This window comes from Taurulus bubalis, assembly GCF_910589615.1.
Source record: "Taurulus bubalis genome assembly, chromosome: 19".
NCBI classification, from domain to species: Eukaryota; Metazoa; Chordata; class Actinopteri; order Perciformes; family Cottidae; genus Taurulus; species Taurulus bubalis.
Genome location: NC_136607.1, coordinates 18,961,212 through 18,986,689, shown reverse-complemented (window position 1 = coordinate 18,986,689; position 25,478 = coordinate 18,961,212). Strand labels below are relative to the sequence as shown.

The 25,478-nt window shown below is 43.1% G+C and overlaps 5 protein-coding genes across 6 annotated transcripts in view; all 5 read left to right on the top strand.

The window, feature by feature from the left end:
• The window catches only part of prpf4 (pre-mRNA splicing tri-snRNP complex factor PRPF4), a gene marked incomplete at its 5' end in the record, with an annotated part of 5,266 nt that extends 4,101 nt beyond the window's left edge, over positions 1 to 1,165 (top strand). For both annotated transcript variants that reach the window (XM_079235301.1, XM_079235302.1), the window contains 5 exons: positions 1 to 80; positions 223 to 330; positions 503 to 621; positions 824 to 930; positions 1,024 to 1,165. The exon at positions 1 to 80 is cut by the window's left edge and continues 43 nt beyond it. In XM_079235301.1, the coding sequence (XP_079091427.1) occupies positions 1 to 80; positions 223 to 330; positions 503 to 621; positions 824 to 930; positions 1,024 to 1,110 (501 nt within the window). In that variant the 3' untranslated portion in view covers positions 1,111 to 1,165. The remainder of the gene's footprint in view (positions 81 to 222; positions 331 to 502; positions 622 to 823; positions 931 to 1,023) is intronic.
• A 997-nt stretch (positions 1,166 to 2,162) lies between these two features.
• On the top strand, positions 2,163 to 4,464 carry atp6v1g1 (ATPase H+ transporting V1 subunit G1). Its single transcript, XM_079235645.1, has 3 exons — positions 2,163 to 2,319; positions 3,107 to 3,207; positions 3,729 to 4,464. The coding sequence occupies exons 1-3, from the start codon at positions 2,238 to 2,240 to the stop codon at positions 3,900 to 3,902; spliced, it is 357 nt and encodes a 118-aa protein (XP_079091771.1). The 5' UTR covers positions 2,163 to 2,237; the 3' UTR covers positions 3,903 to 4,464.
• Positions 4,465 to 5,355: 891 nt separating this feature from the next.
• slc31a1 (solute carrier family 31 member 1) lies at positions 5,356 to 13,660 on the top strand. Its single transcript, XM_079235641.1, has 6 exons — positions 5,356 to 5,493; positions 7,710 to 7,789; positions 10,407 to 10,582; positions 10,703 to 10,775; positions 10,889 to 11,057; positions 11,992 to 13,660. Exons 3-6 carry the CDS (start codon positions 10,409 to 10,411, stop codon positions 12,191 to 12,193), a joined length of 618 nt encoding a protein of 205 aa, XP_079091767.1. The 5' UTR covers positions 5,356 to 5,493; positions 7,710 to 7,789; positions 10,407 to 10,408; the 3' UTR covers positions 12,194 to 13,660.
• Positions 13,661 to 14,427: 767 nt separating this feature from the next.
• slc25a46 (solute carrier family 25 member 46) lies at positions 14,428 to 17,953 on the top strand. The gene is made up of 8 exons (XM_079234965.1): positions 14,428 to 14,819; positions 14,944 to 14,986; positions 15,146 to 15,203; positions 15,433 to 15,510; positions 15,695 to 15,795; positions 15,903 to 15,959; positions 16,202 to 16,259; positions 16,362 to 17,953. The coding sequence occupies exons 1-8, from the start codon at positions 14,555 to 14,557 to the stop codon at positions 16,956 to 16,958; spliced, it is 1,257 nt and encodes a 418-aa protein (XP_079091091.1). The 5' UTR covers positions 14,428 to 14,554; the 3' UTR covers positions 16,959 to 17,953.
• Positions 17,954 to 18,490: 537 nt separating this feature from the next.
• Positions 18,491 to 24,705, top strand: wdr36 (WD repeat domain 36; the record flags this gene model as incomplete). Its single annotated transcript, XM_079235076.1, has 22 exons — positions 18,491 to 18,634; positions 18,871 to 18,898; positions 19,133 to 19,233; positions 19,311 to 19,428; positions 19,538 to 19,670; positions 20,067 to 20,121; positions 20,460 to 20,592; positions 20,704 to 20,879; positions 21,036 to 21,156; positions 21,362 to 21,427; positions 21,513 to 21,602; positions 21,740 to 21,882; positions 21,969 to 22,086; positions 22,165 to 22,330; positions 22,529 to 22,637; positions 22,829 to 22,908; positions 23,015 to 23,122; positions 23,231 to 23,462; positions 23,555 to 23,674; positions 23,759 to 23,840; positions 24,254 to 24,441; positions 24,540 to 24,705. The coding sequence occupies 22 exons, from the start codon at positions 18,491 to 18,493 to the stop codon at positions 24,687 to 24,689; spliced, it is 2,661 nt and encodes an 886-aa protein (XP_079091202.1). The 3' UTR covers positions 24,690 to 24,705.
• Positions 24,706 to 25,478: the final 773 nt, after the last annotated feature.

Here is a 25,478-nt window from a genome sequence, read left to right as displayed (position 1 = left end):
GAAATCCTCCACCAGGAAGGACACAGCAAAGGAGTCCACGACATCCACTTCCACCCAGACGGGTCCCTGGCTGCTACTGGGTGAGTACACACACTGGAGTACACACACTGGAGTACACACACTGGAGTATATATATACCGTACAACTCTCGCTGCTTCACACTCACCAATCATCTCTCTCATCTCACTGATGCCCCGCCCCTCTCTGCTCTCGTCCAATCAGAGGCCTGGATGCCTTCGGCAGGGTGTGGGACCTTCGGACCGGACGCTGCATCGTCTTCCTGGAGGGACACCTGAGTGAGATCTACAGCGTCCACTTCTCCCCCAACGGGTCAGCCAATCAGAGACGAGCATTTTGATTTACTATTTTGTCACTATAAAAAATATTTTTATTATCAGATAGTAAATGTTTATTTTGTTTTTCAATTTTGTTTTCACAAATTTCTTGTTTTTTGTGATTAAATCTAAATGTTCAAAGTATTTCAATATTTCTGATCTCTCAGGTATCACCTGGCGACAGGAAGTGGCGATAACACCTGTAAGGTTTGGGAGCTGAGAACCAGGAAGTGTCTGTACACAGTCCCCGCCCACCAGAACCTGCTGTCTTCTGTCCGCTTCCAACGTAAACAACTTTTTTTTTCTTTCTTTTTTTTCATATTCTATTTGTTTCTTTTTTCTGTACTGTATTAATGTATTTTATTTTTTAGTTCAGTTTTTGAAATTGCATTTATTTTATGACTATTTTTTTGTGTGTGTTCATCCGATATTCACCATTTTCCTCTTCTTTCTCTTTTTTTTTTTTTTACTTCTTTGTTTGTGCGCAGCCACAGACGGTCACTTCCTGTTGACCGGAGCTTACGACAACACGGCGAAGGTTTGGAGTCACCCGGGCTGGACGCCGCTGAAGACGCTCGCCGGACACGAGGGAAAGGTACATTCACTCACTCACTCACTCACTCACTCACTCACTCACTCACTCTGATTGGTGGATAAATAAAGACGTTAACGCTCCCCCGGTCCTCAGGTGATGGGCGTGGACGTGTCTCCTGATGGGAAGTTGGTGGCCACCTGCTCCTACGACCGGACCTTCAAGCTCTGGCTGTCTGAGTGACGTCACCACGAGGAGTTTCTCTTTTGTTCTTCTGAAGACCGTATTCTCACAAATGTTTAACTGTTTTTGCTCTTTTTTTTTTTTTTTTTTAATAAAATAAAAAACACGTTGGAATTATGTCTCATTTTTTAAATGAACCTTTTTAAAAAACCAATCCCCAGACTGAGCGATTGTTATATAAAACTGTAAATCATAGCTTGTTTTATGAAGGAAAAAATGCCCCAAACTGCTATATTTGGATGTATTGAACACCATAAGTAATATACAAGTGAAAGATAATGTTTTGTACCTTACCGCTGCATCATTTCAAAGAAATAATCATGCTGAAAGTGATTTTTTTCTAGGCGTACCTGAAACCTTTTCATTTTTTCTGGTGTGTCATCTTCATTTGCTCGTAACCAGTAACATATAGACTGATATTTGCACATCTGAACAAAATCGCACGTGTATACCTTTTATTATAACACCCAAATTATTCAAATAGCCCTAGTGGTTGCAGAGATACACCCTTTCTAGTTTGGGTATGACATTTTTGAGCTGAGGCCTAAAAATAGGTTGTTTGAATGAAGATTGTTATTAGTTTTCTACATAATATCCTTGTTTATTACCCGTCAGTGACCAGTGAGGGGGAAATAAGATGAAATATAACTTTAATAATCCTGTGCCAGTTTCATTAAAGATTACAAAAACAATATAATTAAAAACCTAAATATGTATGAACAAAAAAGCAAAACCGATACCATTGCAAAATAGAAAACAAATATCAGTAAAATGGTGGAGGGGAAGTAGCTCCAACCACAGGAATTCATCACATATAATATTATTCATAATATCCTGAAATGAGTCATTAATAATGAGTACTGTGACTTTAACAGAGTACTTATACGCTGTAGTATTTCTACTATCACTTGATAATTAATGCATCAGAGAAACAGGATCAAAGGTTTAAACTCCGAACCAGCAGGTGGCGATAAAGCAACAAGAAGAAGACAATCACGTGACCGGCCCGCAGCGTGACGTCACACGCCATCAGCTGACTGCGCTCAGCGGAAAGAAGACAGATCCTCGTCGACCTTCGTCTCGCTGCTCCCGTCGTCGTTTCTTCTGCTCCGGTCCTCCGCTCCGACATGGCGAGTCAGTCCCAGGGAATCCAGCAGCTGCTGCAGGCCGAGAAGAGGGCGGCCGAAAAGGTGGCCGAGGCCCGCAAGCGTGAGTCCGACGGCGGCCTGCGGGTCGCTGCCGTCCCTGTTATGTTGAGCCGAACCCGGCAAAGAAATCGGAGAGTTTCGAGATTGTTTGCTTCTGTTTTCTTATTTTAAATTAATTTTATCCATCTGGAAATCAACCCTGAAGCATCCACTTCCGCTTTTGACATCGGCTCGCCGTCGGTCTTCCTCACATCACGTGTTTGTGTTAAAATGTCTGTTTTTATGACGCAGTCTGGACCGTTGTGCCGCTCTGATCGATCATACGTATCGATATTTCACCGTGATAACGAGACGCTTCATTAAGTACATATGCGCCGAATTAAAGACTGTCCTCAACTTGGATAACAAAACATTAACATTTGAATTACTTCATGTATAATTCACATTACTTTAAATGGGGTTGCAAGATGAAGATATTTTATACTTATTTTTATTTTATAAATCATAATCCTACGTCTTGTTTCTATCAACTTTGATTTATTCATCTAAACATTATTTAATATAACTGTAATGTTGCTGATTGTCATTTATTTATTGTTCTATTCTGCTCATTAAAATATAAATATTTATATTTGTGTGTTTAGCAGCTGACAGCTTATGAGTCAGCCGCTGAGCATCATGGGATATGGAAAGCACGTCATGGGATATGGAAAGCACGTCACGTGATAGAGTCAGAGAGAACTAATGGAGACAAAATAATGGAAACACCTTCAGTATAAACAGTCCAGTCCGTACCAGTGTATATATTTATATATATTTATTCATATATTGTCGTTTTGTCTCTTCAGGTAAGAACCGTCGTCTGAAGCAGGCGAAGGAAGAAGCTCAAGCGGAGATCGAACAGTATCGACTTCAGAGGGAGAAAGAGTTCAAGACCAAGGAGGCTGCTGTACGTATAGTACAATGTACTAGTATACTAAAACTACAATGCACTATAGTACTACTACAATGTACTAGTATACTAAAACTACAATGTACTACTGGTATACTAATACTACATAATGTATTCAGCAGCATTCTGCCTCAGTTTATTATGACTATAATTTATAATGATTTATTTAGACTTTAGTTTTCCTTGTTTTTATTAATATTCTAAATGTATTATTCATAGTATTCTCCGTTATTATTCTTAATTATATATTTTATTCTAATATATTTAATAAATTGGACCCATCAAGTATTTTTTTTTTAATATACATTTTTACCTCTGCTTGTCCTCAAATATTTGTATTTATAAATATGCATTGAATGTAATATTTTGGTTTTCCTTCAGCTGTTTATTTTAAGATTTTTTTAGTTCCCTCGTAATTTAAAATAAATCTTATTTTTTAATTTGAATGGTTTTAGTTTCTTGACTCTTCTCATATTCCCTAAATTCATTTTAATATTTAAAATCCGTTTTCTCTCCAGGCCCTTGGTTCCCACGGCAACAGCGCGGTGGAGGTGGACCGTGACACGGTGGAGCGGATGAGCCGTATCCAGGCCAGTTACCGCGGCAACCGGGAGGCGGTGCTGGGCGAGCTGCTGCGCCGCGTCTGCGACCTCCAGCCGGAGTTCCACGCCAACTACCGTGTGGCGGGCTGAGGGGGCGGGGCCACCAGAGGAAGGGGCGGAGCCTCAACAGCAGCTGGGGCGGGGCAAACGGAGGAGACGTTAGCGACGTTAGCAACGTTAGCTTCAATCAGATGAAAAACATTCAAAACTAATTTGGACGAAAAGTTTTATTTTGATGGTTTTGCGAAGTTCGTCTCTTCTCCTGTTTTCCTGCTACGAGCAAAGACGTTAATAATAAATGTTGTTACTGTGTTGATGTTTACCAAATATTTATATTTAAATGTTTCTTTGACTCGAACAAAATAAAAGTCTTCCTTCACTGTTTCTCCGTGAGGTCTGAAGGGAAATCTGATAATATTGATATAAAATACGATAATCAATTAAATTTGGCTGATTGATCTCTGCTCTCAACCCTGATTGGCCGGAGAATGTGGAACGGCTTTTATTGTGAAACTCTTTTGCATTTCCACAGTTATTTTGGTTGTTTACTGTGTGTGACCATGTGACTTCCTGTTGTTCTGATGATTTCCTGTTGATGTTTGTGAAGTGATGATGATGATGATGATGAGAAAATATTAAACTGAATGTTGATTGGCTGAAACTGTGAATTTATTGTTTAAACCAGTATGTAGGAATCACCAGAACCTGGTCCTCTACTGGTCCCACTGGTCCTTGTGAGGGTCCAGGGGACCTTGAGTAGGTCAGTCAGACCTCAAAAGGGATTCTAGTTTCCATGAGATCTAAAAGGGTCCTGAAGATGACACACAAATCAGTTCAAATATATGTTACAAAACTTTAACGAAAATAAAATATACAAGAGTAAAAATATTAATATATATTAGAAATGAATATCATATAAATATAATTGCTCATACCTTTGAAGAAACTGTTTATAAAACAAAAACAAAGCTCTTTATTTGTTTGTCTGTCAGAAACAGAAAATGAGTTTCTGGTTTTGTTTTGTTTGTTTTTATTTTAAATACAATGTGTTCAAAATGATCACTTTTCAATGTGATAAATACATACATGTCCCTCCGTTCAATGTAATGTATTCTGTAATGTAAATATCATCGATAAAATATATGTTTGTAATTATACAGTTACAGTCACAGTTTGTGCCTTCGTGTCCTCGTTTTTATATTTTATTTTCTGTTTGTTTTTGTTGTTTTTGTTTCTTTCTGCGGTTGCCCTCCTGGCTTGTTGGATTAACTGTATTTTAATGTATTTTGCTGTTTGTTATTGACAATTTATTAAATAGTTCATGTGCAATTATTGAATAAAAAACGAAATAAAATAAAGCGTTTTCTTCCTGTGTTCTGGTCACGTGACTCATAAACCACCATGACAACGTGGCTCTAAAGAAGCCCCGCCCCTCAACTCAGGATTCGCCTCCCGATTGGTCCAAACTGGCAGTCCGAACTCTTTCTCTCAGTTCCGCCCTGCGTGCTGCGTGAAGACGTCATGACGCAGGGGGTAACGGAAACGACGGCAGAAAGCAGACAGTGAAGAGGAGAAGTTGAAGAGACGAACCACTTTCTTCTTCTTTCTTTTCTTCTTCTGTTTGGTTTTGTATTTATTTAGCGTCGCGTTTCGGAGCGGAGGAAACCCAGAAGCCTTCCAGGTGAGCTCGCGACTCTGTTTGTGTGTGTTCATGTGTGTGTAACGCTGACCTCTGCTGCTGCACACGAACCCCCCCCGTCCGCTACTGTACTGACTCCGGGGAGAAAAGCCGCAGTTTGTGGGTGTTCGTGCCCAAAGTCAAAAACAGGCTTATTCGAGATTCGAACCTGCGGCTGTTTCAGAACCGGACGGGTGTTGTTGTTCATTCGGCTTGACTTACGTCACTTCCTGAGACCCCGTTCCCATAAACCCTTACCTGTTATGACCCGGTTCACCGTTATCTCCGCCGCAGCCTCCGTGTGTTGCGCTGGGATGAATAAAGAGGATTTCAAAGGGATCTGGTTCGAAAGGAAGTGGACTAAATGGGGATTGGTGGACACACCGATGTACCGGTGAGGGCACAGGAGGCTTCAGGTGACAGGAGGCGTCAGGTGAGAGGAGGCACCCTCCGGCCTTTTAGTCTCATGAATTAGATCAGTTGCCAGGGGGACGGAGAGAACAATGAAGTCTGCGAGACAGAAACACCACAGCAAGCTCGAGAGAGAAGATGACATCACTCACGTAGAAGGCCGACATGTAAAACAACAACAGAGTCTGTTGTAGTGGGTTCAGACACATTCCTGACAGGAAGACCTTCAACAAACAAACAGAGGAAATAATGTGACGTTCATGAAAGATCAAAGACTCTCGGTAAACCGCACAATATGGTTTATTTAAGGATTAGAAGTGCAGGCCTCAGGTGATGCAGGTCATCTGAGGCATCATAGTACTCGTAATAAGACATTGTGAGGCTACGATAACAATCCACACTTCTTCGTCATCTTCACTTCTGCACAGGTTCAGACACCAGAGAAGTTTTAAGACGTAATATTGATCAAGTAAAACGCCTCAGAGTGGATCATCAGGACCGAGCTGGTCTGGGGTCAGTTCGGGTCACAGAAGGAGGAAACAAAGAGAAAAAATGTTTTCTTTCCCGTGACGAACAGGCAACGCAATCGTATGACTAAAGTCGTACGATTGCGTTGATTTTAAAAAAACATCTTTAAAAATTGTCGTAGAACCGGTTGAGAACAAAGAAGTGCATGTGTGAAAGAAAGCAGAGCCGCTAAGTGAGTTCTGATAAAACAAATCGTGGAAACAATTGATGCTCCTGTCCTCCATCAGGAAGCTGACGCTTTTATACATCGTCCTCACTCAACCTGCACAGTTCCTGCTTCCTCATCACGTGACCTCCATCACGTAGCCTCGGGCGCTGAACCGGGTCACCTTGGGTCAGTTGTTCCATTTGTGCGTAAAGACGAGAAGAAGAAGAGTTTTCGAGGTCCAATAAACCAATCACTCTGGTCCTCATCAATACTAACGGCTCTAATCAGTTCCTGTTCAGAACCGAATATCGGGGGGCGTCCCAATCTGTTAGTGATGACAACAGTTTCTTTACTCGTATGAGTACACTGATCACAGCGGATCCAGCTGTGTTCAGGAAATTGGATGTTTTCCTCTCTCCTCTCCTGGTTTCCTCTCCCCTCGTCTGGTTTCCTTGCTCCTGGTTTCCTTGCTCCTGGTTTCCTCTCACCTCGCCTGGTTTCTCTGCTCCTGGTTTCTCTGCTCCTGGTTTCTCTGCTCCTGGTTTCCTCTCTCCTCGCCTGGTTTCTCTGCTCCTGGTTTCCTCTCTCCTCGCCTGGTTTCTTTGCTCCTGGTTTCCTCTCTCCTCGCCTGGTTTCTCTGCTCCTGGTTTCCTCTGTCCTTGCCTGGTTTCCTCGCGCATAACGTGTGACATCACTTCCTGTGAAGTGAGTGAAGTTCAGCTCGGAGTCAATCAATGACGAACACTCGACTGCCATGGAGGTCAAAGGTCAGACACGTTGCCACTCGGGCTGCTGCTCTCTGCTTGGCTGATGAGACGTCAATCAGGTTACTGAGGAAGTGAATCATTTACAGGCTGATGAGATCCTGGACTGATGAGATCCTGGACTGATGAGATCCTGGACTGATGAGATCCTGGACTGATGGGATCATAGAATCTGACCTGAGACCTGCTGAACTCCTGACAGGAGCAGCATGCGGTCTATCAACTGATCGGTTCCTTCTGTGTTTTCATTGGCTGTCTGAGACTTCTTGCAGCTGATTGGAGGGCAGTGTGTGAGCTGATTGGTCGAGGTGGATCCTGTTATCAGTTTGTATTGTCTGTTAAACTGTCCCTCTCTTCCTCTCTTCCAGACTCTCCTCCAGACGCTCCTCAGTGCTCGCTCGCCCTCGCTTTCCTTGGTGCTCGCTCGCCCTCGCTCTCCGCTCTCCAGGTAAGAGATTCTACTTCCTGTTTCAGGTTTTTTTTTTAAATCGAGCTTCACCTGAACTGAAATCAGCCAATCAAAGCGCAGGAGAGGAAGCTGCAGAGCTTTGAAAGATGTCGATAAAGTTTTAAATGAAGTTTTAATGAGGAACCAATCACGAGGAGGCTTTCCCTGCAGACGGTTATTGATCTGAGTTATTGATCAGTTTGTTGCACAGGTGTGTTGATTCCAACGAGCGAACTAGAGAACTGTTCTGCTGGTTGCAGGTTCTGGGGAACCGTTCTTTTTTCAGATTCAGATTCAACTTTCTTGTCATAGTACAAGTACTGTGACAACGAAATGTAGTGGAGAACCGTTCTGGTTTCTGGGCGTTCACGTCTGAAACAACAAAAGCTTCCGATGTAAAACAAAGCGTTTGTTCTTGGGTTCTGCAGAGAACAAAGAGGTGATTGTTTCACGAGGTTCAGCCGACTGACACGAACCACTTGATCAGGGCCTTGAACTTTGACACCTCATGCTCGTATAGCTGCTGTGCAAAGGGTTGTGGGTAACAGAGGGCAAAGCAACGGATCATAAAACTCAGATTAAAAAGAGAAAATATAACTTTGTCTTTTTGCTGCAGATACTGTACTTTTACTGTTATAGTTCAGTGGTTCTCAAACCTTTTCTGTCACGCCCCACTTTGGAGGAAGAGAAATGTTCGGGCCCCACCGCCCAAACAAAATTGTAACAAAATGGTCCAACTTTTTGTGACTCCTCCATCCGTGCTTTTTCAAATAATAAAATAAAGAACATTGAAATCCCTTTCAAGTAAACCAGAACCACTCTCAATTCATGCTCAATTTTGAGCTAAGATCTGTTTTCTGTTTTGAGAGATGAAACAGCAAAAAAGCCCTCACGGAGATCTCACTTTTGGCAAAACACCAAGAATCGGCGAGGCGTGCATGCGCAGCGTAGCCTGTTAACGGCGGAACGCCAACATTTCCATGAAAGTACAGGCATTTCGCCATGTATTTATTAATGACTTTTTATGTCCGTGTACTTTGTACTTTTGGACTATGTAAAGTTATCATGTTCATGGGGAGAGTGTTCAGCCCGAAACCACAAGGTAGCGGTTCATCCCTGTTCTCCCCATAGCTTCATGTTGAAGTGTCCTTGAGCAAGACACTGCATCTCCCCTCCGCGCCCCACAGTTGGAGAACCACTGGTCTAAACACTGATTGGTTGTTTATAAGTCACATGATCGGAGATTAGAGATTAGAAAGTTCTGTCCGTCCTTCAAACCTTCGAGGGTTTGAGTCTCAGACTCAACTCACCAGGTGAGATCAGTTTAGTCCCTGAGGGTTCAGGTGTTAAGTCTGTAGGGGGGCCACTGGACCAGGTCCTGGTTCTCACACTGCAGAAAGTGACCAGATGCATTTTGGTCTTTTTCTGCGTGCTGCATATTTGTTCTGGCAGACGAAGCAGGTCGTATCGGTGTTGGAACGCCCCCCGAGGTCACGTTGCTATCTGGTTTATCACAACGTTTCCCAACATGAGGCCCCGGCCTCCAAAAGGTCCGGAGAGGAAGGCGATCAGATACAACTGCTGTTTTTATTTGATCATCTTTACTTCAGAGTTGGAGGAATCTATTTTAATTCTTTTAGTTTTGGAGTCTCACATTTATTATATAAAACATTTCAGCCAAAGTCCCGCCCCTTTTTGTTGTTGTTGTCTAAAGACGTTTTCACGCTCACGTATTCTTTTAATGAACATTTTAAAATATTAATGAAGCTGAATGCAAAGTCTATAATATTTATAATAACTACATATCGTCGGGGATACGACTTTCCTCCATGTTTTAACGAGTTTTCATGATTAGCATCTGGAACTCTGCGGTTTCTGTTCTTGTGAAAGTGGGCGAGAGACTTTAGAGAGAGAGAGAGAGAGAGAGAGAGAGTTTCATTTATACTTTAACTCAAAGTGACGCTGACTCTGCTAAACGGGAAGTAAGTGACGGCTGACCTCGTTAATGTTGCCCTGATCTAATTGGCCGCTCCTCGGAGCGCTCCGATTGGCTCGCTGCCTCCAGTCGCCTCGGGGCCCGAGAGCCAATCGGATTACAGGGTCTGCTCGGTGATGTCACCGTTCAGTCCGTCCATATCTCCGCTGGAGTCGGCATCACTTTCAGGTAGGAGCGACTTTAACTGAGCTGCTGCTGTAAAGTCGTTTTAGAGCATCTTGATTCTGGATCATGAGAGAAGTGAGTTTATGTTTAATGAAGACGAGTCTTTGAGCTGTTCGTTTCCTGGAGGTTCAGACCGCCAGAGAGAACCGAGAGGCGAGACTTCTGTGTTTTTTTTTGTTTTTTGTTTTTTTTTAGAGGATTCATGGACAATTATTCACTTCAGAGATGAAGACTTGAAGGGAAGTGTGTTTCATGTGTTTGTGCTGTGTGAGTGTTGCACCTGAGGCTCTAACGTCACCTGTGAATCTAACAGAGATTAAAGGAGGAAGACCGCGATGAAGACCGTGAATTCTCTGTATGGCTGCAACATATTTCCCGTTTCCATCCCCCGCAAAGCATCCTGGGAACTGCTGTTCTAAAGCGTATCGACTAACTTGCTGAGCCTGTGTCTTGCAGCCATGAACCACATGAACCACAGCGCCATGGACCACAGCGCCATGGACCACAGCGCCATGGACCACAGCGCCATGGACCACAGCGCCATGGACCACCACCACAACACCGGGGCTCCGCCCACAACCGGCGGACACGACCACGGAGGAGGAGGGAGTGACGGCGGACACATGGGGATGGTGAGCGATCCACGTGCTACGCCATGCTAATATCACAGCAGCGTCATGACAGATGATGCTAGCATGCTAATACGATAGCTCAATATAGCTTGGCGCTAACGTCTTGTTGCCGTTGACCAGGTGATGACCTTCTACTTCGGCTGCAACAACGTGGAGCTGCTGTTCACCGGCCTGCTCATCAACTCACCTGGAGGTACTTGTATACGTATTTAAATAATGTTTCTTTTTTATTATAGTTTCATAGTTTTTTTTTAATTTTTCAATTGTATTTCGTGTCAACATTAACTCCTCCCCTCGTCCAATCAGAGATGCTTGGGGCGTGTATTGGTGTTTTCTTATTGGCCGTGCTGTACGAGGGCTTGAAGATGGGCCGTGAGACGCTGCTGCGGCGCAGTCAGGTCAACGTCCGCTACAACTCCATGCCGCTGCCGGGGGCCGATGGGACGGTGCTGATGGAGACGCACAAGACGGTCGGGTAGGTGGCTAACGCTAACAACCATACCTACACAACAGGAAGTGGTCACATGTCGACGGCGTGTTGGTGGCATTTTAGTGTCGGTGGCCTGTTGGTGGCACGTTGGCGGCGTGTTGGTGACACGATGGCGGCATGTCGACGACGTGTCGGTGGCGTGTCGCCAACATTTCGAGTGTCTGTGGCATGTCGGCGTCATGTTGGCGACATGTGACAGTAACTGAAATCAGTCATGTGATGTAAATGTCATGTGTTCACTGTCAGCTCAGTGATTGACGGTCAATGTTTGGAGAAGGCGGAGCGTTCTGTTGGACTAAAGTCCTGCCTCTCACGAACCTTTATCAGGTAACTGTAGAATTCTGGTTCTGGTTCTGGTCTGGTCCTTCACCTGCTGTTTGAGATGCTCTGATGAGACTAAAACAGAGGATTTTATCCATTTTGAGTATGCATAATTAATGAGCATCAGCAAGTTCTGATTGGAGCATCTCAATACCTCCAGCACAGGAAGTCTTTCACAGGAACTCCAGTGTGTTGAGGCCTGGTGACCTAACCCGCAAGCTAATGCTGATGCTAACATTAATTGTCACACAAACAAAATATTAAACGTATATAGAGAGATAATGTGGACAGTAATGCTAACATGGTGCATTAGCAATAATGCTACACTACACAATATATAATGTTATGCAGAAGCTAACAGTGGTGTGGAGCTAAATCAGGTGTTTAAGATGGGGGAGTTTTAAAGCTAACAGCTTGTTGCAATGCTAACTCTGCTACTAATACCAAGTTAGCTATTTTCAGCTGTACTGTATTTCTGTTAATAGCTATAATGCTAATATTAAAATGAACTAAAGTGTGTTTATGCTAATGCTAAGACACTAACAAACATGTTAAGAGCAACATTATCTACAGTGATGCTAACCCCTCGTCTTCTCAGGCAGCGGATGATAAGCCCCGCCCACTTCCTGCAGACCCTGTTGCACATCATTCAGGTGGTCGTCAGCTACTTCCTGATGCTCGTCTTCATGACCTACAACGCCTACCTGTGCATCGCCGTGGCAGCCGGCGCCGGCATGGGCTACTTCCTGTTCAGCTGGCGGAAGGCGGTGGTCGTCGACATCACGGAGCATTGTCATTAGCTAACGTAACAGTTAGCATCCGATCGGGACGTTTGATTTCTGCTTATCACAATCGCTAAGACGCTAACAAACACTTTCGCTCTACGTTAGCGCACTAGCTAACCAGAACGTTAGCGCGAAAAACGAGACACTAAATCCCAAACGTTACCCGGTAGGTTAACTTGCACACTAACGTCTGTAGTTAGTGATTAATGAATTCGACAAGCACTTTTTTTTGTCAGGTTTTTTTCTTTCTCTGAACTCCAGCTGGTGAACGAGCCAACCAATCACGGCTCGGATTCCCTCAGAAGGTTCTGATTGGCCAAATCACGTCTTACTGTCTTTTTATTTCCATTTTGGTGCCATGACAACAGGCAGATTAGTGCTAGTTGCTGTTAGCCAAAATGTTAGCATACGTAGCTACACTTGTGTTGTTAGCATTGTTAGCCATCAGTCGTGAAAACAGTATATAAACATTTATTTTGAGTATAATTTATTAGTGAATAGAGGATTTATGAAAGTTTTCATTTAGATTTTTATTATTTAAATGAAATTATTAAAAATAACGTTTTAGATTTATGTTGCAGTTCAATAAAAAAACACCTTCTCCACTAAATAATGAGCCAAATTGATCAGATAATTCATATTTTAAGAATTACATTTTCATAAAACCAAGTATCATTTTTCTTTTTTGAGAATTCCTGTTGGTCGACGAGCCGTTTTTTAAACAAACATTCTTTTTTTTCTCCGTTTTCATTGAAAAATTCAATCTTGAATCACAATTTTTTTTAAACCATTTTGTGTTTTTCGCGGCGTTTCTCGGCCGTCGGCCTGAAACCCGACACCTTGAAACCGGACACCTGTTGCCTTAAAGGACCGACAGACGACCTTGAACGGACCGGAGGCCGGTGGTCGACCTCTGTGCTGCTGCGCAACATCAACATGGCGGTTCTGCTGGTTTTAGAACAACTTGTAAACGCTTTACTTTGGAAGTTTCTTGAGGCTAAACGTGTCGTCCGTGGAGGTCAAAGTTCAGCGGGAACAAACCGTGGTGAGGGAGGAAAGACCAAAAATAAAGGTGCCTACCCTTTGATTCACTTTTCTTTCGGCTGAACTTGACCTCCAGAGAGGTCGTTGTGATTTATTGTGATTCTTTTGTATCGATTCACACTGACAAGTGGGCGGAGTTTACTTACTGGACCAATCAGGTTGCAGGGACAGAGTGAAGTTACTGGATTTTTACTCGAAACTAAAATAAAAAAACAAAAGTGTTGTCACACCTTTGATCGTTGTGTGTCTGTCCGTGCAGCAAAGTGTTGTCAGACGTCCCGTCAGCTTCGCGTTGAATCTCTCGTGTGAATCTGTTGATGTTGTTGAAGATGAAGTTGGGATTTCTGATTTATCTGTCTGTGAAGGAATCTGTCTGAATATTAAAGTGTCTGAAATATGTTTTAATTGTCACAAATGCTGGAATTATTGAAAAAAACACAGAATAAAGTTTATAAAGAAGCTCCCCGTCATGTCGTCTGTATGAAGCAAATGAACCTCAGACAGTAGAAATATTAATAAATAATAATGCAGTTGGCCATTAAACAACTAACATAAATCTGAGTTTCATTTTTTATTTAAGATGTGCTGTTAGTATTTTATGAGGAACTTCTTTATTGCCGTAGTAAAATGTTACAATCATAAAAATACATTTTATAACAGAAAATGACAATATAATATATTTCTGATGGTCTCTGCTGGATCTGGGTCTGTCCACGGTGTCCATGGTGACTAAACTGAGGTCATAGGATCAGGACTAAACTGAGACTGAACAGGTCAAAGTTCCTCAAAATGTACCTAAGTTACATTTTTAGGTACATTTAATAATTATAATTAAATTATATAACATTTATATTTATTTTAAATACATAAATTGGCTTCTGCATTATGAGTACTTTTACTTGTGGTACTTTAAAGATATTTTAAGATATCCACAAAACCTTTTTGCAAATTTAGCAAATTTACTTTCTGACTTTCTACTTTCTGTTTTCTTGGAACAGAGTAATTTCACAATTTGTTATGAATACTTAAGTATCTTCTTACATTATTTATATTATTTTACGGACTTCCGGTAAGAGCTGTTCTTCTTCTGCTGACAAGTAAAGCAGCAGCGAGCTGCAGCGCCGCCTCTCTACCGGAAGTAAGGAAGAAGAAGAACTTCCGGGCGACAGGTGGATGTTGTTGTGCTGCGGGTCAAATCCATCAGGGACGAATATTCCTCCTTTAACTAATTCCTCCGGTGGTTGTACCGGGAGCTTGATGAGCTCTGATATCCGTTAACCGGATCTCACTCACGGTCCTTCCGCAGCTCGGCCTCGCACCACCGACCCTCCGATGGCCTCCAGGCGGCCGGACAGCTTCGACGGGCTCGGCTTCCGCGGCCGCGACGACCCGCTGTACGGAGCGAGCTACCCGGTCCGGAGCGCCGGAGGCCCCGCGGAGCTGCAGCAGCACCACTGGGTCACCACGCCGCCGGACATCCCGGGCAGCCGCAACCTGCACCACGGGGAGCGGACACCTCAAGGCGACGAGCCGCCGGGGGAGCACGGAGCTCCCGGACCCGGATGGGGAGCTCCGGGGCCGGTCGTTCCTCCTGCCGGTGGGTCGGTGTGGGGCACGGAGGGTGTTAGCATGTTAGCATGCTAGGTAGCAGGAGGTGAAGGGTTAGCTAGGAAGATATAGATATATTATTATTAATTATTATGTGTTGTTGGTTCTTTCAGAGCAGCTCAATCGATTTGCTGGATTTGGAATCGGACTCGTCAGGTTGGAAATAAATTCTTATTAATATTATTATTATTATAGTACAATATTAAGCTGTCAATCATCATGACATCGTGCCAAAACTAATGTATCTAATTAAGTCTGTCTGTCTGTCTGTCTCTCTCCCTCTCTCTCCCTGTCTGTCTGCCTGTCTGTCTGCAGTCTGTTCACAGAGAACGTCCTAGCTCATCCCTGCATAGTCTTCCGCAGACAGTGTCAGGTATCACCTTCTGCTCAATAACTGCTCAATAACTAACATCAGGAGTAAACATCCTCTGATAGACGCTGAGACGGAACATATTTCATGTTTGTTCAGAATTATTATTATATTCTCTCCTTTTTTAAAATTGAATTTGTAAAATGATTTAAATATAATTATGGTAAAATATTTACTTGATATTAATAACACTGTTTTCCCCTCCTGCTCTCTGATTGGCTGTTGGTCTCAGGTGAACTACCACGCGCGGTGCTACCACCTGACGCCCTTCAGCGTCGTCGCCGTCATGTACTCCATCACCAAGGCCCAGGTGAGATGAATACAACAAGATATATATATATATATATATATATATATATATATATATATATATATATATATATATATATATATACATAAAAATACAGTTTTTAATGCAAATGAATAATCAATATTCTACAATAATTTAAATATGTGGTGTAAATACTGACTGTAAATGTTGTTGTTGTGGTCAGGGCCTGAAGTCGCTGTGGAAGGGGATGGGCAGCACCTTCATAGTTCACGGCATCTCACTGGGAGCTGAGGGCGTCATGAGCGAGTTCACACCGTTACCACGGTAACTACCCAGTCTTATCACAGTTGTGTTACTGTAGTGTTATAGTAGTATCACTGTAGTATTGTAGTATTACTATAGTAGTAATACTGAGTGTTTTCTGTCCGTAGGGAACTTCCTCACCGGTGGAGCTGGAAACAGCTGGCTGGACATTTACTGCTTAAAGGGTCAGTTCTCTTCTTCTACTGATGTATTTAATGACGCATTTTTTCTTCTACTGATTTATTTAATGAACGCATTTCTTCTTCTACTGATTTATTTAATGAACGCATTTCTTCTTCTACTGATTTATTTAATTAACCTATTTCTTCTACTGATTTATTTAATTAACACATTTCTTCTTCTCCTGAGTTATTTAATGAACACATTTCTTCTTCTTCTTCTGTGTGTTTGTGCCTCTCGTCCGCAGGTTAACGGCTGTGGTGGTTCTTCCTTTCTACTGTGCCAGCCTCATCGAGACCGTCCAGGTGATTATTGGTTCATGTTTGTTATGGAGCTCCAATCAGCTGTCTGGGTTGAGCTGCTGTTATTTAAATCAGAAGTTTGAGTTCCTTGTCGTTTCTCCGCAGAGCGAGATCGTCCGTGACGAATCGTCCTCCGGGCTGCTGGACTGCGTCCGTGAAGGTCTGACCCGGTTGCTGGGCGTCGGCGCTCCTCACAGCCACCGGCTGCTTCCTCTTAGCTCCGTGCTGCTTCCTGCCGCGCTGCACGCCATCCTGCGCTACGCCATCGCCTCCTCCGTACAGCGGGCGGCGCTGTGGCTTCACCAACGGGGCCGGAAGCAGCGCGCCGACCCGTCCAACCCGTTGGACGCCTACTTCCCCGAGCTGGCGGCGGCGTGGGCGGGGTCTCTGGTGGCCGACGTCCTGCTGTTCCCTCTGGAGACGGCGCTGCACCGCCTCGGCCTGCAGGGCACGCGCACCATCATCGACGCCACGGACGGCGTGGTGGCGTCGGGCAACGCGGGCAGCCCGCTGGTCCTGCCCGTCAACACGCAGTACGACGGCTTCTCCGACTGCCTGCACGCCATCCGCCGCAAGGAGGGCGCCGTCGGCTTCTACCGCGGCTTCGGGGCGCTGGCGGCGCAGTACGCGCTGCACGGGGCGCTGCTCGCCGCCGCCCGGACGCTGCTGAGGCTGCTGCTGCTGGAGGGCCGGGCCGGGTAGAGGTTACCACATATTACATGCCGTTATAACATGTTGCAACAACACGTCATAACATGCTATAACGATTCACTTCACCTCCTTTCAGTTCTAACTGTTGTGCTCAGAATATCAGAATAAAATGGATAGTTTTCACTTCACCTCCTTTCAGTGGTTTCACACTTCAGCTGTTTTTCCTGCGATTGCATCATATGTCCTTTTTAGAAAACGCTCCCAGTCAAGTTTAGCCTAGCTTAGCACAAAGATTGGAAGCGGGGGGAAAGTGTTAGCCTAGCTTAGCACAAAGACTGGAAGCGGGGAGAAAGTGTTAGCCTAGCTCCATGAAAACAAGGTTGGATTCAGGCATCGACTCTGAACGCTCGTGAAGTGTCATGATGTCACTTCCTGCCTTCAAACAAAAACGTCATGGTGGTGTGTATTGCCATGGAAACGCAGTGTCACTTCCTGTTCCAGCATGACCTTGTGATCCCGTGCTGAAAGTACATGTAATAGAAGTACAGATACACATGAAAACCTACAGAGTGAAACGTCATCAAACACGTGAAGCCACTTTCTTTGTATAAAGTTGTAAAAATGGAAAATCTATTAAAATAAATGTAGGTTTAGATTAAATGTGATCCATGAATATTTAAATCAATATTAAATTGAAATGAGTAAAGAATAAATTGTTCAGGTAAATCGGAAACAAAGTTGTTTTTTTGATTTTTCAAAATAAAGGTTTTGAAAATAGATGCAACTTTTTCAACAGTCTGAAAGATTAAAAAGAAAGTTATTCAAAGTGTTTATCTTTCTAATATTAAAGTTGAGTCTGCACTTGTTCATATGTTGTTGTGTTTGTTGTAAATGTCAAATGTTTATGTCTTTGCACTTTGTGCCGCAGAAAAATAAAATCTGAACTCAAGTTTTCTTTTCTTCTGTAAAGTTTTCATGTGAAATTAAACAAAATGAAACGATGCTGCTTTACTTTAGAATAAGTTAATTAATACAAATATATTGCAATGCACACAGATGTAACCACGTCTAAAGAAAATTACTCATTGTTTTAATAAAAATAAGAAATATGAAAAGCACTAAAAAGCAGGTTACTGTGTTTAGTTTATCGGTTTTTATATCTTATACTTTCTATATCTTTTGTTTTTTTATTGCTTTAATTACATCCTTGTCTTCTAGACAAGTTATGAATTATTATGTATTCCTATTTAAAATGTATTCTATTCATTTTATTAAGTTTCCTAATTCATTCAAATTATTCCCTTTAAAAGGATATATATATTTGAACAAAAATGTAAATCCTAATAAATCGTTGACCAGTTGTAATTAAACTTGTGTTACTAATCGTGTTTAGTGTTCCTGCCTCAAGCGGAACCTTCGTCCTCAGAGCGGAACCTTTGTGTGAGCGTCGTTGTTTGCAGCCGGACTCAGTTGCTCGGCACTCCTCCATGTGTTTTCCTTCTCGGTCCCGCTGCGTCTCCCAGTGCCTCGGTCTGTTGGTTATTCTCGTGGTTATTCGGTGAAGTCCTACGCTGCTACCGGACATGCCGGGCGGCAGCTCTTTGTTCTCCGGTTTCCGGGTTCTGGGTCTTTATTCCAACCACGTGCCGCACGCGCTCCGGTTCCACAAGAAGCACCGCGAGTTCTACGTGGTGACGTCAGTTGGTCAATGTTTTCACACATACAATGTAAGCAGCGTTAATACTGTTGTTTTATACTGTCTCTCCTCACCTGTCTGTCTCTCTCCTGTTGATGCAGTTTTTAATGTACTTATACACAGGGTGTGTTTATTGATCAAGAGGTCCAGATGTGAATACTTCAGTATTTTCTGAAAACAGATGATTTAAACGTATTAGAGACGATAACCTGATGGACATATTGATTGATGGACGTATTGACTTATGGATGTATTGATTACTTTCAGGTGAACCGGTTGGGCATCGTGTCCGTCAGTGAGTACATTTCCATATATTTAAACTGTAAATCCCTATATAGTGTGTGTGTCATTAAAGTAATTAAATTATATATATATATATATATATAATATTTTCCCTCAACCATAGCAAGAAGCATGTCAAAGTCATTAAATAGTGTGTGTATATATATCTCTATATCCCTGTGATGTTGCTGAGAGTTCTGCTCTCTGATTGGCTGCTGTGTTGTGATGTAACGTGGTGGTTTCCAAGGTAACAGCCTGTCCGATGACATCACCTGTGTGGCGGCAGACAGGATGTTGGTGTTCGCTGCCGCCGGGCGGTTCATCAGTGCCTTCGCCCGCAACAAAGAGGTCAAAGAACTTCTTTTATTTATAAAGTAATAAAAAAGAGTAGGAGCGTGTTTTGAGCCCGCTCACTCTCCGTACAGGTGGTGATGCGTTACCATGGACACAAACAGGAAGTGCGGCTGCTGATGCCTCTGGGTGATCAGCTGATCTCGGCCGACAGCGGCGGAGACGTCATCGTGTGGGATGTTCAGGAAGGAGGTAAAGTGGGCGGGGCTTCACGTATACCCTCCAGTTCCTGTTTGCCCCTCTCGTGACCCATCATGCCTTGCTCTCTCTCTCTCTCTCTCTCTCTCTCTCTCTCTCTCAGACGTCTACCTGCGGCTACAGTTTGACCCCACCTCCTTCGACGTGTCGGCCATGATGCACCCCAGCACCTACCTGAACAAGGTGCTGCTGGGAAGCTCCCAGGGTGCATTGCAGCTCTGGAACATCAAGACCAGGTGAGCCTGTTAGCATTATAGCATATTAGCTTCAGGTCTCTCAGCATTTATTGCGAAACACAGGGTTAAAAAATAAACGGTATGTAGTAATACAGTTGTAGTAGTAATACTCTCAGCAGCACTGTAGGATTACAGTGGTAATGGTACAGTAGTAGTATATAAACTAGTAGTTTATATACTACTACTGTACTACATAGTAGTAGTAGTAGTACTAGAAGAGTAGTACTTCTACTGTAAATAAACAACGTTCATTCAGAAGTCATTTCAATAAGAAAACACACTTCACGACTCTGAATACTGTTTTAAACTTTCATCTCAAAAATGTATTCAAATCTAAACATCTCATTTAATAAAAATGAAACAATAAAACAAAAATGTTGTTGTTGTTGTCTTCAGTAAACTGTTGTTCACGTTTCCCGGCTGGTCGGCCGGAGTCACAGTTCTGCAGCAGGTCAGTAGCTCTTTGATACTAATATATATTTATTTATTTATTTATGTATATATATATATATATATATATATATATATATATATATATATATATATATATATATATATATATAAGAATGTTATTGACATTTTCAAAACTTTTGAATGTACGAAGTATTTCATTAGGTTCCTGTATTATACATGTGAACAATAATCAAACATTTTAGACTAATTGTGACTTGAATGCATTTTAAATAAAGTTAAAATAATTTGAATGTTTTAGGAATATATTCATTACGTTTTTTTATTAATTACTTATAGAAAATCTGGATTTGTTAAATAACAAACTCAATTTCCCAGAGTCCCGCAGTGGACGTAATTGGCGTCGGCACGGCGACAGGACGTATTATCATTCACAACATCCGATTGGACGAGACGCTGATGAGCTTCACGCAGGACTGGGGACCAATCAGCTCGCTCGCCTTCAGAACAGGTTCAGATAGTAGTAGTATTATAATAATTGTGTTATTGATTAATCTCATCAATGATCATCTGCTTTTGCATATTTACTTATTTATAAACTTTATTGACGCTCCTCTCTCAGACGGGCCCCCCGTGCTGGCGTCCGGCAGCCCTCAGGGCCACATTGCATTCTGGGACCTGGAGCGCCGCCAGCTGGTCACGCAGCACAGACACGCCCACAGGACCGCCATCGCCGGGGCAACCTTCCTGCACGGCGAGCCTCTGCTGGTCACGAACGGAGCCGACAACGCCATCAAGGTTATTGTAGTAATTATATTCATAACGTGAAAATTATATTGATGAGGATTTATAGATTTTTATTTATTTTAGTTTTATTGATGATCTCTTAACAAAGTTTTCTCCTCTAATAATAATAATACATTAATAATAATAAATATATATTATGGTTTCCAGGTGTGGATCTTTGACCAGGAGGGCGGGGCCCCCCGGTTGCTACGGAGTCGTCAGGGCCACAGTGCCCCGCCCACCACCATCCATCACCACGGCAACGATGGAAAAAACATCCTCACTGCTGGTAAATAAATACAATTCATCTTTTAATGTATTTATTTTACTTATTGATGTATATTTATTTAAATATATATATTAATTATTTTACTAGTTTTTCTGTTAAATGTTTCATGATACATGATTTATGTTTTAAGTTACTTTTTGCATGCTTAAATTTGTTGGGATATATTCTGGATATATATATTTATGTGTTATTCCGCCCCCTGCAGGTCAGGACGGGACATTGCAGTCTTTCTCCACCGTCCATGAACGTTTCAACAAGAACTTAGGTCACGGTGAGTTCAACCAGACATTTAAATAAAGTGAGATTTTAAAGATGCTTTAAAGTCTAAAAGGGTGTGTTTGTTCGTGTGTGTCTAGGCTCCATCAACAAGAAGAAGGAGCAGAAGAAGAAGAAGGGCTTGTCCTACGAGGAACTGCGTCTTCCTGCGATCACAGCGTTCTCCTCTGGTAATAATGATGATATGCACATATATATATATATATACATACATACATACATACATACATACATACATACATACATACATACATACATACATACATACATGCATACATATACACACACTCATTAACCCGTCTCTCAGCGGCCGCTCGTCAGTCGGACTGGGACGGCATCGTGGCGTGTCACCGTGGTCGCCTAGCGACCACCACGTGGAACTATCAGCGGTGCACCCTGGGAGTTCATCACCTGACTCCGCCGGCCGCTCACAGGACGGACTTCGCCACGGTAACGGCCAGTTTCACGCCTGTTTCTCTGAAGCTCCTCCCCCTACGTTCTCTCAGTGGTCACCTGACTTCCTGTCTCTGTCCCAGGCCGTCGACATCACTTCCTGTGGGAACTTCGCTGTGATTGGCTCGTCTGGCGGCCGCGTCGACGTCTACAACCTGCAGTCCGGCCACCACCGCGGTTGCTACGGCAACGATGGGAACGGTGTGTTCGCCTGTTCTTGTCTGTGAATAGTCGATGCTGTGTCTCCGTCCGTCACTAACCCCGCCCCCTCTGCTCCAGCTCACAGCGGGGCAGTCCGAGGCGTCGCCACGGACACCCTGAACCAGCTGACACTCACCGCAGGCTCTGATTTGCTGCTTAAGTTCTGGCGCTTCAAGAGCAGGAAACAGGAAGAACAGCTGAAGCTACATGCTGCGCCAGCTAGCATGATGCTACACAGAGACAGGTAGTTAACAGTTAGCATGATGCCAGACAGAGGTGGCGATTAGTTACCATAATGCTACATTGATATTAGCAGCTAACAGTTACCATGATGATACACAGATAGCAAATAGTTAGCATGATGCTACAGAGATGTTGGGAGCTAATAGTAAGCATTATGCTACACATACATTTAGCTAATGGTGTGTTCTTTTTCTGTTAGCGGGATGTTAGCATTAGCGCTGGATGACTTCACGCTGCTGGTGGTCGACATAGAAACCAGACGGATCGTCAGGAAGTTTGCCGGTCACCACGGCAACATCAACGACATGGTGAGTCCGCTAACAATGTTGAGAAGCTTGCATGCTAACAGCCCTCTCATGCTAACAGCTAACAACCTGCTAATAATGTTCAATATGAGCTATTATGCTTACAGACCTTTCATGCTAATAGCTAACAACCTGCTAAGGATATTCAATATGAGCTAGCATGCTAACAGCGTTATTATTTTATTGTTTCTTAGACGTTCAGCCCCGATGGCCGCTGGCTGATCACTGTGGCGATGGACTGCACCATTCGTACCTGGGATCTCCCCTCTGGATTGTGAGAATGGAACAGTCCACCTCCTTTACACTTCTCATTAAATCAATTACATGAACATAACATTTATAAGTTGACAGAAATAATTACACTACTTCTTCTTCTTCAGTCTCGTAGATTGCTTCCTGGTTGCCATGGCGCCAGTGGGCGTGTCCCTGTCGCCGACGGGCGACTTCCTGTCCACGGCTCACGTTGACAGTCTGGGAGTCTACCTCTGGTCAGTCGGTGTGTTTGTTTGTAAAGATGAAATCACTGAACTGTCAGTTTGAGTCACTGTCAGCTGACATTCTGAAGCAGCTAATCACAGTGCAGCTCTCCTCCCCAGGACCAATAAGAGTCTGTGTGGGCCTGTGGGGCTCCGCCCCCTCCCAGCTGACTACCAACCGTCCGAGGTGACGCTGCCGGGGGTCACGGTGGACGAGTCTGAACAGGAGATGACATCAGAGGGGGTCGATGATGCGTACGAGTCAGCTGAACAGTTGGGGGCGGAGCTTGTGACTTTGTCGCTGCTGCCAGAGTCTCGATGGAAAAGTCTGCTGCACCTGGACAACATCAAGGTGAGTCCTGGAGTCAGTTCTTATGGCTCCATGAAATATGGTTATTTATATACAGATGTCATCATAACTGCTGTGTGTGTGTCTCTCTGTAGAGGAGGAATAAACCTGTAGCTCCGCCCCCTGCTCCAGCGGCCGCTCCGTTCTTCCTGCCAACACTTCCTGGTCTCACGCCTCGATTCACATTGCCCACGACAACCAAACAGGAAACGCAGGTAAAGCTGTAAATTCTTCTTCTGGGTTTTCTTCTTTCCAACAGAGTCGCTAAAAAATAATAATAATTGTTGTTGTTGTTGCAGTCGAAGCTGCTGAGTTGGGGTCTGATGTCTCAGAGGTCAGAGTTTAGTTCTGATCTGGAATCAGCTCTGGAGTCTGGATCATGTGAGTCTGTTTATTAAACAAACAAACAATAACGTTCAGTTTCACATCTCAATGTTCAAAATACGTTTATTTTAGTTTAGTTTTTACTTTGTTAAATAGTTTATGAAAATGGGATTTCATCTTGTTTTTTTTGTAATTCTTTTTTTTCTTCCGATATTTAACATTTTGTTGAATTGATTTGCTTCATGTTCCAGATTTGTTTAAAAAGTTTACACATTCAATATTTTAATTATATATTTTTCAGTGAATTTTTTTAGTTTGTGGATTTTTAAATGTTTTCTTTTGATTTTTAAACATAAAGTGCTCACAATTGTTTCTGAATATTAAATATGTTTCTGGATAATATTTAATTTGCATGAAATCATTTTAAATCATTCACTTTATAATGAATGACTCTCTCTCTCTCCGTGCAGTTGATCGCCCGGTGCGTCTCTTGAAGGATTGTGGGCCGGCGGCGCTGTCCATCGAACTCACTTGTCTGTCATCAGAGGGGGGCGGAGCCAGCAGCCTTTTGCTCGCCTTCATTCACATGATTGACAGCATGTTGTCCAGTGGGCGGGACTTTGACCTGGCTCAAGGCTACCTGGCGCTTTTCCTGAAGGTCAGCCAATCAGAACGCAGCAGCCATTTTAAATGTTTTTTGTCGTTTTCAGTCTTTTTATTGTGGTAATTAATTATTTTTTTATTTAAATTTTTCAGCTGCATCTCCGCTCCTTGTCTCAGGACCCTGTTGCCATGGCGGCGTTGCTCCGCCTCTCCTCCCGGCTGGAGGCGGGGTGGGCGGGGCTACGTGCATCATTTGACCAATCGCTGTGTCTGCTGTCGTATGTCAAGAGTGCCCTGCTGTGATACACACACACACACACACACACACACACACACACACACACGTGTTTTATTAAAAAGTTGTTGATTCGTCTTCGTCTGTTTGTGTTTATTTATAATTTTCTATTTCTTTTGGTTTGTCTATTAAATGATAAAGTGATATTAGAAACTAGCTAACTGTTAAATATCCTTCTTGCTGTCTTTTTACTGATAATACGTGTAATCGTTATTATATTGTTATTGTTGTTAGTATTACTATTATTATGATCCACTCTCTGTTCTTTAAGTACATGTTGCTGATACTTTTACTTTACTTTTTGAAAAAAGTATTTTCATAAATGTACAATTACTTTAGTAATGGCCCTGAAGACTTCTGACGTCATATCCTGATCGGAAGTCCGCAGCGCTGAGTCAGCTGAGGCGAACCGGAAGCAAAACAAACAGTGATGCGCAGGCGCAGAAGCACCCTGAGCTCGTGCTGCGAAGGCACCGACTGACTTATATTTCACTCATTAAAAATGAAAAGAGTTTATTCGATATGTTATATGTTTCTCGCGGGAAACTGAAGTCCGGAAACTGTGTCAGCGAGCGGGAGAAGAAGCGCACGAGACACGAGGCAGCGCGAGACCTGCAGCCCTCCAACGCGGAAGTGCAGGGAGAAAGGTGCGAATTTAAAATATTCAAAGTGTTATTAATTTTATCTTCACAGCCGTTTGTCTTACAGAAGCGGTTTCAAGTTATACTAGCAGGTGTAATTATACTAAATATTTATTTATTATGCACTATCATTAAACACCAGTGTTATTACGCATA